This window comes from Hemitrygon akajei, chromosome 5, assembly GCF_048418815.1.
Source record: "Hemitrygon akajei chromosome 5, sHemAka1.3, whole genome shotgun sequence".
Classification (NCBI taxonomy): Eukaryota; Metazoa; Chordata; class Chondrichthyes; order Myliobatiformes; family Dasyatidae; genus Hemitrygon; species Hemitrygon akajei.
In genome coordinates this window covers 115,140,150-115,158,892 of record NC_133128.1, presented here as the reverse complement: position 1 = coordinate 115,158,892, position 18,743 = coordinate 115,140,150, and the positions used below count along the sequence as shown (strand labels likewise).

The 18,743-nt window shown below is 45.0% G+C and overlaps 1 protein-coding gene across 5 annotated transcripts in view; it reads right to left on the bottom strand.

The window, feature by feature from the left end:
* Window positions 1-18,743, bottom strand: part of obsl1a (obscurin like cytoskeletal adaptor 1a) — a 141,444-nt gene that overhangs the window by 10,581 nt on the left and 112,120 nt on the right. For all 5 annotated transcript variants that reach the window (XM_073046244.1, XM_073046242.1, XM_073046246.1 and 2 more), the window contains 3 exons: window positions 8,075-8,228; window positions 5,074-5,235; window positions 775-879 (listed from right to left, as the gene is read on the bottom strand). In XM_073046244.1, the coding sequence (XP_072902345.1) occupies window positions 775-879; window positions 5,074-5,235; window positions 8,075-8,228 (421 nt within the window). The remainder of the gene's footprint in view (window positions 1-774; window positions 880-5,073; window positions 5,236-8,074; window positions 8,229-18,743) is intronic.

Sequence of the window (18,743 nt, the reverse complement as noted above, 5' to 3'; positions counted from 1 at the left end):
TCCTCCAGTATTTTGTGTGTGTTGTTCAATATTTCCAGCATCTATAGAATCTCTTGTGTTTATAAGGTAAATGGGCAGGGAAGGTTTAGAGGGATATGGGCAAATACGAATGGCTTGGAGAGACGTCAGTTGGTGTGGATGAGCTCGGCAAAGGATCTGTTTCCATGTTGTATGATTCTTTGAAAGACTTTGGTAGAGCAGAGAGAGCAGCAGCTAATTTATAACCCATTAAGCCGACAGCCTGTGATCAGACAATTTCAACTTGTTCGCTGTAAGTTGAGGATCACTGCAGAAAACACCCCAAAAATCAGCTTTGCAAGGAAGTCCGATGGATGTTTGATGTCCACGTGAATGAGTGGGGTAGATGGGTTGGGTGGGGTGGAGGGAGGGAGGGAGGGAGCCTTTGTGAAATATTTTATCCAAAATTGATGAGAGATATTGTACTTTGGAGGGTCAGCCCAGATTTTGGAGTCAGGTGTCTGAACTGGGGATTGAACCCAGCACCTTGGGTTATTGATGCACCAGCATCAATAACTCTGAGACATGGGTTAAGGTAGGCTTTTATTGGCTGGAAGAAAGCACAAGCAGCAAGTGACCATCACACAACATCCTGGAGACTGAGGAAGGGTCTGTGGCTCCAATCACCTTTATACCGGGGTCTGTGGGAGGAGCCACAGGAGCAGTCAGTGGGGGGGGGGGGGGTGTCCAGACAGGTATATGTAGTTCACCACACTTGGGTTCCTGTCATTGAGCGCCCAGAAACAAAAGACTTACCATTAATGTCCAGGTGAGCTGTGGACTCAACGTTCTTTGCTGTGAATCGGATCTCTCCCGCATCCTCAGCCTTCACCTTGCAGATCAGCAAGAAATGTTTGGTCCCTGGATGTTTGGAAAGAGAAAGTTTATCGACCACAACTAAAAGATTAAACGGTCCAAGTTGGCTGTCACCAACTTTAAATGGATGCACCATAGAAAACATCCTATCCAGGTTCATCACAGCTTGGTACAGTGACTGCTCTGCCCGCAAGAAACTGCAGAGAGCCCTAGCCATCACTGAATGCACTCCGTCTGCACTTCCTGCTGCCTCGGTAAAACAGCCACCAAAATCAAAATCCCCACCCACCCTCGACACTCTCTGTTCTCCCCCCTCGCATCGGGCAGAAAATAGAAAAGCCTGAAAGAATGTACCACCAGGCTCAAAGACCCTGCTGATAGAAGACTATTCAACGGTTCCCTAATATGATCAGACCAGTATGATCAGACCTAGTATGACCTCACAATCTACCTGATTACAACCTTGCATCTTATCGTCTACCTCCACTGCAAAATGTAACACTTTTTTTCTGCATTCTGTTGTGTTTTCGCTTGTAGTACCTCAATGCACTGTGTAATCAATTGATCTGTGCCAGCAGTATACAAGACAAGCTTTTCACTGGACCCTGGTACCTGTGACAATAATAAACCAATTTCCCATCAAGCACCAAAATAGGTAAAGTGTAGAAGGATACAGAGGTAGTTCAGGCAAATGTACTTAGTGTATAGAAGCCTGCTTTCCAGCATCTGGACAGAATCTCTCCATAGAAACTTTCTAGGTTTAAAAGGAACATCCATGTTGAAAGTACCTCATCCAATTAACTTCTTAGAGTCATAGAGCACTACAGCAGAGAAACAGGCTCTTTGGTCCATCTAGTCCATGCCGCCTTATCACACTGCCTAGTCCTATTGATCCATACCACCCCCATCCATGTACCTACCCAAATTTCTCTTAAATGTTGCGATCAAACCCACATCCACCACTTCTTCTGATAGCTTGTTCTACACTTGTACCACCCTCTGTATGAAGAAGTTGCCTCTCAGGACCTTTAAATGTGAGCTACAAATTACAACAGGAGATAGAAAATGCGTATCAAAAGGGCAATGTGACAATAGTCATGGGGATTTCAATATCCAGGTATATGGGAAAAAATCAGGCTGAATCCCAAGAGAGAGGTTTTGTAGAATGCCTGCGAGATTGGTTTGTAGAGCAGCTTGTGATTGAGCCCACTCGGGGATCAGCAATTCGGAACTGGGTCTTGTGATTTGGTTAGGGAGCTTAAGGTAAAAGAACAATTAGGAGGCAGCGATCATAATATGATAAGAATTCAATTTCAGAGAGAGAAACTAAATTCAGATGTATCAGTACTAAATAAAGTAAAGAGAATTACAGAGGCATGAGAGAGGACCTTCCAAAATTGTTTGGAAGGGGACACTAGCAGGGATGATAGCAGAACAGCAATAGCTGGAGTTTCTGGGAAAAATCTGGAAGGCACAGGATATATACATCCCAAAGAAGAAAATGTATCCAAAAGGCAGGAAGACACAACTGTGTCTGAAGAGGGAAGTCAAAGCCAACTTAAAAGCAAAAGAGAGGACACATAATAGAACAAAAATTAGTGGGAAGTTGAAGGATTGAGAAGCTTTTAAAAACCAACAGAAGGCAACTAAAAAGGCCATAAGGAGCGAAAAGATGAAATGTGAAGGTAAGCTAGCCAATAATATCAAAGAGGATATTTCCAGATAATATAAAGAGTAAAAGAAAGGTGAGAGTAGATATTGGACCACTGGAAAATAACACTGGAGAGATAGGAATGGGTAATGAGGAAATGGCAGATGAACTGAATAAGTATTTCGCATCAGTCTTCACTGCGGAAGGTGCTAGCAATATACCAGAGGTTTGAGAGTGTCAGGGGGCAGAAGTGAGTGTAGTTGCTTTTACTAAGGAGAAGGTGCTTGGGAATCTGTAAGCTCTGAAGGTAGATAAGTCACCTGGACCAGATGGTGTACACCCCAGGCAACACGAGTGAATCTGCAGATGCTGGAAATAAATAAAAAACACAAGATGCTGGCAGAACTCAGCAGGCCAGACAGCATCTATGGGAGGAGGTAATAACGACGTTTCGGCCCGAAACCCTTCATCAGGGTTCTGAAAGAGGTGGCTGAAGAGATCGTGGAGGCATTAGTAACAATCTTTCAAGAATCACTAGATTCTGGCATGGATCTGGAGGAATAGAAAATTGCAAATTGCAAAAGTCATTTCACTCTTCAAGAAGGGAGGGAAGCAAAATGAAAATTATAAGCCACTTAGCCTGACCTCAGTGGTTGGGAATTCATTAGAGTCGAGGATGTGGTTCTGGGATACTTGGAGGCACATAATAAAATGCGCCAAAGTCAACATGGTTTCCTTAAGGGAATATCTTGCCTGACAATCTGTTGGAATTCTTTGAGGAAATAACAAGCAGGAAAGACAAAGGAGAATCGGTGGGTGTTGTGTACTTGGATTTTCAAAAGACCTATGACAAGGTGCCACACATGAGGCAGCTTAGCAAGATAAGAGCCCATGGTATTACAGGAATGATACTAGCATAGATAGAGGATTGGCTGATTGGCAGGAGGCAAAGAGTGGGAATAAAGGGAGCCTTTTCTGATTGGGTGCCAGTGACTAGTGGTGTTCCACAGGGGGTCGGCATTCAGACCTTTTCTTTTTATGTTGTATGTCAATGATTTGGTTGCTGGAATTGATGGTTTTGTGGCCAAGTTTGCAGATGATACAAAGACAGGTGGAGGGGAAACAGGGAGACTGCAGAAGGACTTAGATAGATTAGGAGAAAGTGCAAAGTGGCGGGTGGAATATAGTGTCAGGAAGTGTATGGTTATGAACTTTGAAAGAATGAATAAAAGTGTAGACTATTTTCTAAACAGGGAGAAAATTCAAAAATCCGAGGTGCAAAGGGATTTGGGAGTCCGTGTGTAGGATTCCCTTAAGGTTAACTTGCATGTTGAGTTGGTGGTGAGGAATGCAAATGTGATGTTAGCATTCATTTCAAGAGGACTAGAATATAAAAGCAAGGATATAATGCTGAGGCTTTACAAGCAACTGGTGAGGTCTCACTTGAACTATTGTGAGCAGTTTTGGGCCCCTTATCTAAAAAAAAATGTATTGACATTGGAGAGGGTTCAAAGGAGGTTCCGGGACTGAAAGGTTTATCATACAGGGAGCGCTTGATGGCTCTAGGCCTATGCTTGCTGGAACTTAGTAAATAAAGAGGGGGATCTCATTGAAACCTATCAAATGTTGAAAGGCTTCGATAAAGTGGATGTAGAGAGGATGCTTCCTCTAGTGGGGGAGTCTAGGAACAGAGGAATGTCCATTTAGAATGGAGATAAGGAGGAATTTCTTTAGCCAAGAGGGTGGTGAATCTGTGGAATTCATTGCCACAGGCAGCTGTGGAGGACAAATCATTCAGTGTATTTAAGGCAGCAGTTGACAGGTTCTTGACAAGTTAAGGCGTGAAAGGTTATGGCGAGAAGACAGATGAATGGGGAAGAGAGGGAAATGTATCAACAGACACGATAGGCTAAATGGTCTAATTCTGCTCCAATGTCTTGGCTCTTATGCTCTAAATATTTCACCTTTCACCCTTAACCACAACCTTTAGTTATAGGCTCACCCAACCTCAACTGAAAAAGCCTGCTTACATTTACCCTACCTATATCCCTCAGAATTTTGTATACCTCTATCAAATCTCACTTTATCCTTCTATACTTCAGGGAATAGTCCTAACATATTACTCAGGTCCTCAAGTCCAGGCAACATCCTTGTAAACTTCCTCTGGTTCTTTGATTATTTATATCTTTCCTGTAGTTAGATGATCAGACAGCACACAATACTCCAAATTAAGCCTCAACAATATCCTACACAACTTCAACATAACATCCCAACTCCTGTACCCAACTGATTTATGGCTGACAACATGCCAAAAGCCCTCTTGTATCTCTTTAAGGAACTATGGGCCTGTATTCCCAGATCCCTCTGTTCTAATGCATTCCTCGGTGCCCTACCATTCACTGTATGAATGATGGTTTTCACAGCAATTTCTCAGGCCATACATACCCTCTTGTATCTCTTTAAGATGCCACTTTCAAGGAACTATGGGCCTGTATTCCCAGATCCCTCTGTTCTAATGCATTCCTCGGTGCCCTACCATTCACTGTATGGATGATGGTTTTCACAGCAATTTCTCAGGCCATACATACCCTCTTGTCTTATTTTGGCGGTGTTGTTGGACTTGATTCTCTCTCCGTCTTTCAACCACTCGCCCTTCACTCCCTCGTGGGAAACTTCGCAGACGAACACTGCGTTGTCATTCTCCCGTACCTCCAGGTCCTCCAGATGCTTCACAATGCGGACTTCCCGTTCTGTGAGGGGAGCACATAAGATGGTCGCTGCAAACGGGCAGGAATAGGTCAGAGCAACATGCACGTAAAACGCCCAGGGAAATCTCGCAAGTCAGGCAGCATCCGTGGAAGCAATAAACAGATGATGTTTTTCACTGAGGCATTCTATCAGGATGGGAATGGGGTCGGTGTGGGGACTGCTTCTTTTTATGCTGTATGTAAATGACTTAGATGATGGAATAGTTGGCTTTGTTGCCAAGTTTGCAGATGATACAAAGATTGGTGGAGGGGCAGGTAGTGTTGAGGAAACAGGAAGGATGCAGAAGGACTTAGACAGATTAGGAGAATGGGCAAAAAAATGGCAAATGAAATACAATGTTGGAAAATGCATGTCCATGCACTTTGATAGTAGAAACAAATGTGCAGACTATTTTCTAAACGGGGAGAAAATCCAGGAATCTGAGATGCAGAGGGACTTGGGAGTCCTTGTGCAGAACACCCAGAAGGTTAACTTGCAGGTTGAGTAGGTGGTGAGGAAGGCAAATGCCATGTTAGCATTCATTTCAAGAAGTCTAGAATACAAAAGCAAAAATGTGATGCTGAAGCTTTATAAGGCACTGGTGAGGCCTCATCTTGAGTATTGTGAACAGTTTTGGGCCCCTCATCTTAGAAAAGATGTGCTGGAATTGGAGGTTCACAAAGATGATTCCAGGAATGAAAGGGTTATCATACGAGGAATGTTTGATGGCTCTGGGTCTGTACTCACTGGAATTCGGAAGGCTGAGGGGGGAATCTCATTGAAATCTTTTGAATGTTGAAAGGCCTAGACAGAGTAGACGTGGAAAGGAAGTTTCCCCTGGTGGGAGAGTCTGGGACAAAAGGGCACAGCCTTTGGATAGAGGGGCGCCCTTTCAAAATAGAGTTGCAGAAAAATCCCTTTAGCCAGAGGGTGGTGAATTTGTGGAATTTGTTGCCATATGCAGCTGTGGAGGTCAGGTCATTGGGTGTACTTAAGGCAAAGATTGATAGGTTCTTGATTGGACATGGCATCAAAGGTTACGGGGATAAGGCTGGGAACTGGGGTCGAAGAGGAGATGGAAATAAAAAGGATCAACCATGATTGAATGGTGGAGCAGACTCGATGGGCCAGATGGCCTAATTCTGCTCCTTTGTCTTACGGAATAGAAGGGAGCTGAAGCCAGAATAAGGTGGTCAGAGGAGGGGAAGGAATGATAGGTGATAGGTGAGACCAGGTGAGCAGAAAGGTGGGTGTATGGGAGAGGGGGAATTGAAGTAAGAAGTTGGGGGGGGTGATAGGCGGAAGGGGTAAAGGGCTAAAGAAGAAGGAATTTGACAGGAGAAGACTGTGGACCTTGGGAGAAGGAAAAGGGGAACCAGAGGAAGGTGATGGGTAGGTGAAGAGAAGAGGAGGAGTGTTATGTGAATAGCAGAAATCACAGAGGGAGAGCTGTGAGGGAGGGGCTCTCCAAACGCCAGTTGAACAGAAGATTTAAGCTCCTTCATGGTAATTATATCTCAACCAGACTGTGCAGTGGAGCAGCAAACCATCGGGTCACGGAATACTACAGCATGGAAGCAGGCCCTTCTGCCCCTCTAGTCTGTGCCATAGACAAAAAATATTCTGCCGATACTAGAAACCTTGAGCAACACACAGAGTACTGGAAGAACTCTGCTGATCAGGAAGCAGCTATGGGGGGAACTGCTAGTCTAGGCTCTAACGTAGCATCCAATAAAGCAAAATCCACAAGTAAAACAAATCATATACTATCTTACAAGAAAAGGCACTATTAGAGCAGAACAAACTCCATTTCAATACAAGCAATTAAAGTGGCCATGGTGTTGCTGAACTGTAGTGCTCAGGGATGATCACTGACTCCGTGACCAAGGTCAGTTTGGGTTCAATTCCCACCATTGTCCGTAAGGAGTTTGTATGTTCTCCATGTGACCATGCGGGTTTCCTCCTGGTGCTCCGGTTTCCTCCCACGTTCCAAAGATATAAAGTTGTGGGCATGCTACGTAATCACTGGCAGGGTGGCGACACAGTGGGCTGCCCACAGCTCATCCTCGCTGTTTTGATTCCACACAAACAACGCATTTCACTGTATGTTTCAGTGTTTCGATGTACATGTGACTACTAAAACTAATCTTTAATCTTTTCTGATTTTCATGTCCAACCAATAGATTCCTTGGCATCAGAACAGTAGGGTGGTCCAGACCACAATATTGTGCCAACCGATATAAACCTACTCCACAATCAATCTGACCCCACCCTCCTACAGCACATAGCTCTCCATTTTTCTATCATCCATGTGCCTATGTAAGAATCTCTTAAATGCCCCCAATCTATCTGCCTCTCCCACCTCCCATGGCAGGGCATTCCATGCACGCACCACTCTCTGTGTAAAAAGCCTACCCCGATATCCACCCTATACTTTCCTCCAACCACCTTAAATGATATCACCTGGTATTGGATATTAGAATGCATAGAAGATACAACAGTACAGCACATTATAGGCCCTTCGGCCCATAATGTTGTTCCAACTTGATCAATCTAACACTTCCCTCCCACATACCCTCCATTTTTCTTTTATCTATGTGCCAATCTAAGAGCTTCTAAATGTCCCTGATGATTCAGCCTCTACCACTACCCCTGACAGTGTGTTCCACAAACCCCCCATTCTGTGTAAAAAAAACTTACCTCTAACAACCCCCTCTATACCTCCCTCCATTCACCTTAAAATTACACCCTCTCATATTAGCCATGCTTGCTGTAGGTAAAAGGTGCTGTCTGTCCACTCTATCTATACCTCGTATCCTTCCAAACCAAAACCGAACTCACCATAAACCTCCAGCTTGGCAATGGTTTTATTATCTCCAGCATCACAGCTATAAATTCCAGAATCTTCCACTCCGCACCTCCCGAGCTGCATAACTCGCTTCCGGCCCATGGAATAAATCCGGATGCTTTTGTTGGGTTTGATCTCCGTGTCGTCCTGTTGTGGGAACAGACTTGGAAAGTTGGTTCATTATTGTCAGGTGCACTGAGCTACCATGAAAAGCCTCGTTTCGCATGCCACCCACACAGATCGTTTTGTCACATCAGTGCATTGAGGCAGTAGAAGGGGAAACAGTTACAGTACAGAAAAATTTCAAAGTCAATGTACTATTAAAGAATGTATGGGTTAGATGTTCTCATTAACCCACACCAACCGTCATCGATGCTCCTCAGAAAGTATCCTATCTGGATGCATCATGTCAACTACTCTGCCCAAATCTGCAGAGGTGGATTCTGAGGTCAAGAATCTATCTTATCATTTTATATTTACTTATTTAGATACGCAACGCGGAACAGGCCCTTCCGACCCAATCAGCCATGCCCATCAACCCACCTATCCCAGGAGAATTTACAATGACCAATTAACCTACTAACCGGTACATCTTTGGACTGTGGAAGGAAACTTCTTACAGAGTTAAACTCTGAATTCTGGCACCCTGCGCTGTAATGGCGTAGCTTTAACTGCTACACTACTGTGGCACCCCCTAACCAGGGGACCGCTCATTTGCCTTACAACAGTGGGGTAGACACTGTCGTTGAGCCTAGTGGTACGTGCCTTCAGGCTTTTGCATCTCCTACCTGACTGGAGAGGAGAGAAGAGAGAATATCCAGGGTGGCTGGGGTTACTGATTATACTTTACTGAGACAGCGAGAAGCATAGGCAGAGTGCACGGAGAGGAGGATGGTTTCACTGACGTGCTAAGCTGTGCCCACAACTCTCCGCAGTTTCACGTGGTCATGGTCAGAGCAGCTGCCACATCAATCCATGGTGCACCCAGAGAGGATGCTTTCTAAAGTGCATTCATTAAAAATGTCAAAGCGGAGCCTTTGATCTTTTGAATTGGGGCTAATGAAATCCCAGAGTTAGACACAGAGTGAAGCTCCCTCTACACCGTCCCATCACACACTCCCAGGGTCAGACACAGAGTGAAACTCCCTCCACACTGTCCCATCACACACTCCCAGGGTCAGACACAGAGTGAAGCTCCCTCTACACCGTCCCATCACACACTTCCAGGGTCAGACACAGAGTGAAGCTCCCTCTACACTGTCCCATCACACACTCCCGGGGTCAGACACAGAGTGAAGCTCCCTCTACACTGTCCCATCACACACTCCCAGGGTCAGACACAGAGTGAAGCTCCCTCTACACCGTCCCATCACACACTCCCAGGGTCAGACACAGAGTGAAGCTCCCACTACACTGTCCCATCACACACTCCCGGGGTCAGACACAGAGTGAAACTCCCTCCACACTGTCCCATCACACACTCCCAGGGTCAGACACAGAGTGAAGCTCCCTCTACACCGTCCCATCACACACTCCCAGGGTCAGACACAGAGTGAAGCTCCCTCTACACCGTCCCATCACACACTCCCAGGGTCAGACACAGAGTGAAGCTCCCTCCATGCCAACCCATCACACACTCCCAGGGTCAGACACAGAGTGAAGCTCCCTCTACACTGTCCCATCACACACTCCCGGGGTCAGACACAGAGTGAAACTCCCTCTACACTGTCCCATCACACACTCCCAGGGTCAGACACAGAGTGAAGCTCCCTCTACACTGTCCCATCACACACTCCCGTGGTCAGACACAGAGTGAAGCTCCCTCCACACTGTCCCATCACATACTCCCAGGATCAGACACAGAGTGAAGTTCCATGCACACTGTCCCATCACACACTCCCGGGGTCAGACACAGAGTGAATCTCCCTCCACACCGTCCCATCACACACTCCCGGGGTCAGACACAGAGAGAAGCTCCCACCACACTGTCCGATCACACACTCCCGGGGTCAGACACAGAGTGAAGTTCCCTCTACACCGTCCCATCACACACTCCCAGGGTCAGACACAGAGAGAAACTCCCTCCACACTGTCCCATCACACACTCCCGGGGTCAGACACAGAGTGAAGCTCCCTCTACACCGTCCCATCACACACTCCCAGGGTCAGACACAGAGAGAAGCTCCCTCTACACTGTCCCATCACACACTCCCGGGGTCAGACACAGAGTGAAGTTCCATGCACACTGTCCCATCACACACTCCCGGGGTCAGACACAGAGTGAAGCTCCCTCTACACTGTCCCATCACACACTCCCGGGGTCAGACACAGAGTGAATGAGGCTCCCTCTACACCGTCCTATCACACACTCCCAGGGTCAGACACAGAGTGAAGCTCCCTCCACACCGTCCCATCACACACTCCCAGGGTCAGACACAGAGTGAAGCTCCCTCTACACCGTCCTATCACACACTCCCAGGGTCAGACACAGAGTGAAGCTCCCTCTACACTGTCCCATCACACACTCCCAGGGTCAGACACAGAGTGAAGCTCCCTCTACACTGTCCCATCACACACTCCCAGGGTCAGACACAGAGAGAAGCTCCCTCTACACCGTCCCATCACACACTCCCAGGGTCAGACACAGAGTGAAGCTCCCTCTACACCATCCTATCACACACTCCCAGGGTCAGACACAGAGTGAAGCTCCCTCTACACTGTCCCATCACACACTCCCAGGGTCAGACACAGAGTGAAGCTCCCTCTACACTGTCCCATCACACACTCCCAGGGTCAGACACAGAGAGAAGCTCCCTCTACACTGTCCTATCACACACTCCCAGGGTCAGACACAGAGTGAAGCTCCCTCTACACCATCCCATCACACACTCCCAGGGTCAGTCACAGAGTGAAACTCCCTCCACACTGTCCCATCACACACTCCCAGGGTCAGACACAGAGAGAAGCTCCCTCTACACCGTCCCATCACACACTCCCAGGGTCAGACACAGAGTGAAGCTCCCTCTACACTGTCCTATCACACACTCCCAGGGTCAGACACAGAGAGAAGCTCCCTCTACACTGTCCTATCACACACTCCCAGGGTCAGACACAGAGTGAAGCTCCCTCTACACCATCCCATCACACATTCCCGGGGTCAGACACAGAGTGAAGCTCCCTCCACACTGTCCCAACACAGAGTCCTGGGGTCGTCACAGGTGAAGCTCCTAGAACATCATCCCATCGCACACAGCCCCATTGCACATTCTAGATCATGACTGCATGTTTATTGGATAAAGAAAGAACACATTGCTCGTTGGATAAATCTCCCAGACTGAAGGTTACGTGAACAAAGAACTAACTGTTTAATATGCAATACATATCAATCTTACTGTTAACCATTTCCTGGGGCAAGAAAACAAAGCATTTTTAATGATGTGAGGATGTCCAATCACTGAGGGACCTTTGTGTCGTTCTCACTGATCAATTTCAAGTTCATGTTTATTGTCATTGAACTTTACAGATGTACACAGCTATATGGAACACTGTTCCACTTGTATCACTTAAAATCATAATAAAGTATTCTGTGGAAGTCCAAGTTGACACAAAGTGCATATACAACATATACACAACCGTATACTGGTACTGGTGCTGTCATAAATAAAGTGTACTGGGTGGTAGCAGGGTGTTCGCAAGTCTCACTTCTCCATGAAACTCGGTGCTCCTCGTACAACACGCTGCCCGACCTGCTGAGTTCCTCCAGTGGGTTGTACGTGTTGCCTTGACCACAGCATCTGCAGTGTACTTTGTGTTAACTCTGTGCTCCTGACTCTCCATGGAAGAGTCACTGATGTGCATTAGGGAGTGGTCAGCCTGCACATTCCTGAAGTCAATAATCATCCCTTTAGTCTTGTCCATGTTCAGACTCAAGTTGTTGTGTTGATATAAAGTTAGAAACACTGCAACTATAATAGACAGGGACCCTTGCTATGCGCAGCAAGATCCCGACCACTGGCAGAATCAGTATTAGTCCCAGGACACTGGTTTCAAAGTTTAAAATCTTTAAATGCGTTGAGTCTTGGATTAAAGATTAACTTTATTGGTCACATGTGCATTGAAACATACAGTGAAATGTGTTGTTTGCAACAACAGCTAGCACAGTCTGAGGATCGCTGTGCTTCTGGTGCCAACATAGTATGCCCACAATTTACTTTGCCTAACTCATGCAACTTTTTGGAATGTGAGAGGAAACCGGAGCATCCAGATGAAAGCCATGCAGTCGTGGGAGAACAAGAAAACCCCTTACAGGCAGAGGGGGGCGTTGTGTATTTAGCATTTCAGTCATATTGTTTAATTAAGCATTCTTTGATTGCTTAAATAATTCATTACGGGGTATATGTAAAAGTACGTGAATGGTCCGTCAGCACGTCAGCCTGCCACCACGTTGTACATGTGTGTCTCACTAAAACTAAGAACATACATGAGTTATCTCGGTTCAGTGTTTGTCTTTCGATTAGCTTCTATGTTTTCAAGTTACAAAATGTAACAATGGTGAGGAGGAACTTGCTAACAAACCTGAGGCGACTACGTACCTGTTGACGCACAGCATGATGATCAAGTTAAAAAAAAGCACCGTGAGACATTCTAATTTTAACAAAATGTGAGAAATGGTCAAGTTAAAAAAAATCACCACACACACATGCTTCTTCATGAAGGAAAAGGAGATGGTCCAGTTAAAAAAGGCAGAAAACGGACAAATTCCCAGGTTCATGAACAATGAGTACCTGGTGATTATAATCATAAATTTAAAAAAACAATAGAAAAGACTGGCTATATCAGAAAAAAATTAGATGTGTTCGATTGCACAAGAGATAACTTGATATTGTATATTGAGCAAATTAGTTGTATCTTAAAGCAAATGGAATAGCTGATGAGAAGCAAGTGCCCATTTTACTGAGTGCAGTGGACTTAAAGGCATACAGTTCACTCAAAAGTTTGACTGCTCCAACTAAACCAGCTAAAATGAGCTTGGCTGATATTATGAAAATGATGCAGGAAAATTTAGAACCAAAACCACTGTTGATTGCAGAACGCTCTAGGTTTCATAAATGGAATCAAAAGGAAGGGAAGTCCATTTCAGCTTGTGTGGCTGAATTGAAGAGATGTTCTGAGCATTATCAGTTCAGTGATGGGCTTAACGATGCACTGAGAGATCATTTTGTTTTGGAATCTTCACAGCAACAGCTCCTAGCTGAAGCACAAATTACATTTTAAAGAGCAGTTGAAATTGCTGTATCAATGGAGACAGCAGCCAGAGATGCAATTGAATTGCAGTCAGGAATGAAAGTGAGCATTGCAAAAATTGCAGCAGCTAGACAGAGGTCTGCCAGGCTGAACAAATTGTGCTACCCTTGTGGCAGGGGCTCACATACTCCAGACCAATGCAGGTTTAAAAGCAAAACTTACAGAAAATGTAACAAAGTAGGACACATACAAAGAGCATGTCAGGCAAACTTAAATAAAGGGACTGCACCGGGAAGAGGTAAAGATTTTTAAAAATCACATTGAAGTTTCAAACTGAGCGCTAATCTGCATGCTGTTGCGGAAAGATCTGATAATGATGAGGGTGACATGGGACTAGTTAGCCTTGAGGTTTATAATGTGAAAACTAGCAATAGATAATCAACATGGCTTACACCAGAAATGAGTGGCAAATAAATTAAAACGGAATTGGACACTGGCTCGGCTGTTTCAGCTATTCCACAAAATGAGTTTGAATGGCATTTCAAAGTTACTAAAGTGAAGCCTGCTATGAGCTTATACTGGAGAAGAGACAACTCCTGTGGGAATGACATTTGTTACAGTGAAATACAACAAACAACAAGCCACATTGGGTTTGTATTTGTTAAAAGCAGGAAGACCAGCATTGTGGGGCATGATTGGCTGAGACAACTACAATTTGATTGAAGATCTATCCACTATTTCCATGCCACATCCCTTGTAGAAGAGTCAGCTGAAAGTGAATTAAGAAAGCTACTGGATGATGCCACAGCAGTGTTTAAGAATAGCACTTGAACACTCAAACATATCAAGGGTAAAATAGCGTTAACTGAAGATGGCATACCCAAGTTTTTACAAAGCCCATCTGGTTCCTTATACATCCATGATAAAGTAGCTAGTGTGAAAGACTGCATGGAAGCTGTAGGAATTCTCTCCAAGGTAGAATAGAATGCATAGGCAATGCCAGTTGTCCCAGTAGCCAAGAAGAATGGGTCTGTCAGGATCCGTGGCGATTTTAAGGTCACAATCATACCAGCTCTGAAAGTAGATCAATACCCTCTGCCCAGGATAGATGATTTCCTTGCAAACTTTTCTGGAGGGAAACACTTCAGCAAGGTGGACTTACCTGGGGCCTACCTACAGGCGGAGATGGAAGATTCTAAAGTGTTTCTCACCATAAACGGTCACAAAGGGCTTTTTTTGCGACAATAGCCTTATTTTTGGAGTAGCATCCGCAACTGCACTCTGGCGGAAAGCTATGGACCAGGTGCTGCAAGGCTGCCTGGGCACTGTGTTACCCGGATGCCATCATTGTTACCATAAGGATGACAAGTGACATCTCCAAACTCTCAAGACAATGTGAAAAAGATCAGAACATTATGGACTCAAAGCACAATGCAACAAGTGTAAATTCTTCAAGGTAACCATCACCTACTGTGGTCACACCATTGACACACAAGAATTACACAAGTGTACCGAGAAAATTCTAGCAATGATGGATGTTGCAAGACCAAAGGACATGTCACAATTGTTGCCCTTTTTAGGGTTTGTTAATTACTGTAACAGGTTATTGCCAAACCTGACTACTGTACTCCTACCCTTGAACTCATTCCTGCAGATCGGGAAGAAATGGTAATGAACGAATCAGTGTGAAGTAGATTTCTGAAAGAGAAAGGAAATGGTGACTTGGACATTACGATCCACATAGTCCAGTAAATCTCACCTGTGACACCTCGCCTAATGGTAAAGGTGCAGTCATGGCACATGTGATGAGGGATGGAAGTGAACGCCCCATAGACTTTGCATCACATTCTCTCACTGCTGCAGAGAAAAGTAACACACTGATTGAAAAAGAAGCCTCGAGTCTGGTTTGGGGTATAAACCAGTACTTGTATGGAAGAGAGTTTACCCACATTACTGATCATCAACCATTAGTGTCCATTTTCAATCCACAGAAGGGTGTTCCACTAATAACAGCAACACAGAAATGCAGCGAAGGGTTCAACTACAAGATTGAATTCAAGAGGACAACTTATCATGGAAGTGTTGATGGATTGACCCGTTTACCCTTGGAAAAGGAAATACCTGAAAAGTTTACAAAAGAGGACACTCCTCTTGACATATTCTCCCTCATACAGATTGAAAGTCTCCCTGTTACGGCAGGGATGATCCAAGTGGAAAGACCCCACACTGTCTCAGGTCTACATGGCAACACAAAATGACTGGAATGTGCAGCAGAAATTCCAGTTCCCCGTCTTTACATTTCGTCAGACATGATTTTCCTTTCACAAGTCAGCATAGATTTGTGAAAGGAAAATCATGTCTGACAAATCTTATAGAATTTTTTGAAGATGTAACTAGTAGAGTGGATAGGGGAGAATCAGTGGATGTGGTATATTTGGATTTTCAAAAGGCTATTGACAAGGTCCCACACAGGAGATTAGTGTGCAAACTTAAAGCATACGGTACTGGGGGTATGGTATTGATGTGGATAGAGAATTGGTTGGCAGACAAGAAGCAAAGAGTGGGAATAAACGGGACCTTTTCAGAATGGCAGGCAGTGACTAGTGGGGTACCGCAAGGCTCAGTGCTGGGACCCCAGTTGTTTACAATATACATTAATGATTTAGACGAGGGAATTAAATGCAGCATCTCCAAGTTTGCGGATGACACGAAGCTGGGTGGCGGTGTTAGCTGTGAGGAGGATGCTAAGAGGATGCAGGTGACTTGGATAGGTTAGGTGAGTGGGCAAATTCATGGCAGATGCAATTTGATGTGGATAAATGTGAGGTTATCCACTTTGATGGCAAGAACAGGAAAACAGATTATTATCTGAATGGTGGTCGATTAGGAAAAGGGGAGGTGCAACGAAACCTGGGTGTCATTGTACACCAGTCATTGAAGGTGGGAATGCAGGTACAGCAGGCGGTGAAAAAGGCAAATGGTATGTTGGCATTCATAGCAAGAGGATTTGAGTACAGGAGCAGAGAGGTTCTACTGCAGTTGTACAAGGCCTTGGTGAGACCACACATGGAGTATTGTGTGCAGTTTTGGTCCCCTAATCTGAGGAAAGACATTCTTGCCATAGAGGGAGTACAAGGAAGGTTCACCAGATCGATTCCTGGGATGGCAGGACTTTCATATGAAGAAAGACTGGATCAACTGGGCTTATACTTGCTGGAATTTAGATGATTGAAGGGGTGATCTTATTGAAACGTATAAAATTCTAAAGGGATTGGACAGGCTAGATCAGTGGTTCCCAATGTGGGGCGTATGCCCCACGGGGGGTAATTTGATTTTTAAGGGGGGCAATTCGAGAATGAGTGAATTTTTTCTAGTAAGTCTGTGTGAGTATGAGTGTGTGTGCGAGTTAATACATATGTGTATATACAGTATGCATACATAAAAATACTTGTGTGTATGTACATGTGTAATTGCGTATGTACTGTATATATAGTGTATCACCATCATTACAACCATCAAATGGCTTTCATAATTAAATTAATGAATTGACTGATGTAGGAAGGAACGAATGAACAAGTCCAAACGCGTAAGAAACTCGTACGAGGTCGCGCCAATGCTGCTTTTTGCAGTAGCTTTCGGTTCTTGGTGGTGTGAAGGTGTGTACATTGCGTCATCTCTTTTAAACGGTGTATCTGTCTTTGTATGCTGTAGAAACGAATCAGCATTGTTTTATTTATTTATTATTATTATTTTAATATCACTTAATGTTCTTTTTTTTTACAATTTCTTAATAAGTTCTTCCTCAGAACTTTAACAGTCCTTTGGTTCTTTTATTTTTCTCTTTCATGAATGCCATGTTCTTTGGAAGCTTGTTTAAACCAAGTTAATGGTCTTTTAGGCTTCCTCCAGGTGAATAGGAGTTCACTTTTTGAATAATAAGAATTGTATATCACCACAGGGGGCATCAGGATTTTAGAGGTGATTAGGTGGGGCATGGCCAAAAAAAGGTTGGGAACCACTGGGCTAGATGCAGGAAGATTGTTCCCGATATTGGGGAAGTCCAGAACAAGGGGTCACTGTTTAAGGATAAAGGGGAAGCCTTTTAGGACCGAGATGAGGAGAAACTTCTTCACACAGAGAGTGGTGAATCTGTGGAATTCTCTGCCACAGTTCAGTTCAGTTCAGTTCAGTTCAGTTCAGTTCAGTTCAGGCCAATTCATTGGCTATATTTAAGAGGAAGTTAGATATGGCCCTTGTGGCTAAAGGGATCGGGGGTATGGAGAGAAGGCAGATACAGGGTTCTGAGTTGGATGATCAGCCATGATCATACTGAATGGTGGTGCAGGCTCGAAGGGCCGAATGGCCTACTCCTGCACCTATTTTCTATGTTTCTATGTTTACCAGCTCTGGGATGAACGCGTCCTTGACAGGGGTTGCTTTTTGTGGGGATTGAGAGCTGTTGTACCATCCAGGCTGAGATCTAAGGTGTTTAAGGAGCTACATGCTGACCCATCTAGGTGTGTTCAAAATAAAAGCATTGGTTCAAAACTTTGTCTGGTGGCCTGGGATAGATCAGCAGATCGAGCAGCTTGCCTTGCACTGTTTGGAGTGACAACAAGTCCAGAAGAAAGGTGACCAGACCTGTCAGAACCACTTCCTGCAGTTCCAGAGTCAACTCCTACAACCATCACCAGTGAGGCCCAGAACCTGAGATTGTTTCACAGCCACAAGTCTCACCTGCCAAGCAGACTGACCTTCCCACCTGTCAGGAAAGATGCTATCCCACAAGAGTAGGAAACTCTCCACAGTGATTAAATCTTTAGGCCTGAATGGAACAATTTAAAATTTACTATGTTGTGGATGTCAATATCGGAGGGTGGAGCATAGTCACGATGGCGCTAAACGGCGACTTCCTGTGCTTGCGTCTTCAGAAACAGCTCTATTTCCATCTTTGATATCTCTTTTTTCCTTTTCAAGGTTCTTTTAAAGACCCTGACCTGGAGTTACACTCTGGTTCTTTGCGGGAGTGGGACCCGCTCTCAGGGCCACACAACCAGTCGCTTTTTGATATCCCAAGGACACGGCCTGGAAGACTAGCGCACCTTCAGGGTGCCAGATTTTCGTGGCTCTGGAGACGGGCTGATTCAAGGCCAGTGCCACCTACTGAGGCATCGTGGGAGAACACGGAACATCGGAAGCAGCGGGTTAACTGCTGGCTACGTGCCCAGAGACCTGAGCTTCTCCGGGGCCGACTCTCTGGGTGCTCTCTCGGAAAAAACAACACAACAGACTTTTAAAATCATAATCAGCAAGTTATTTGTTATGTCTCCCCTCTGGCTGTGAAATGGGGACACCTTGTTTTCCTTTATTAAAGAGAGAGAGAGAGAGAGCCTGTGGTATGTTGAATTACCAGTGAAC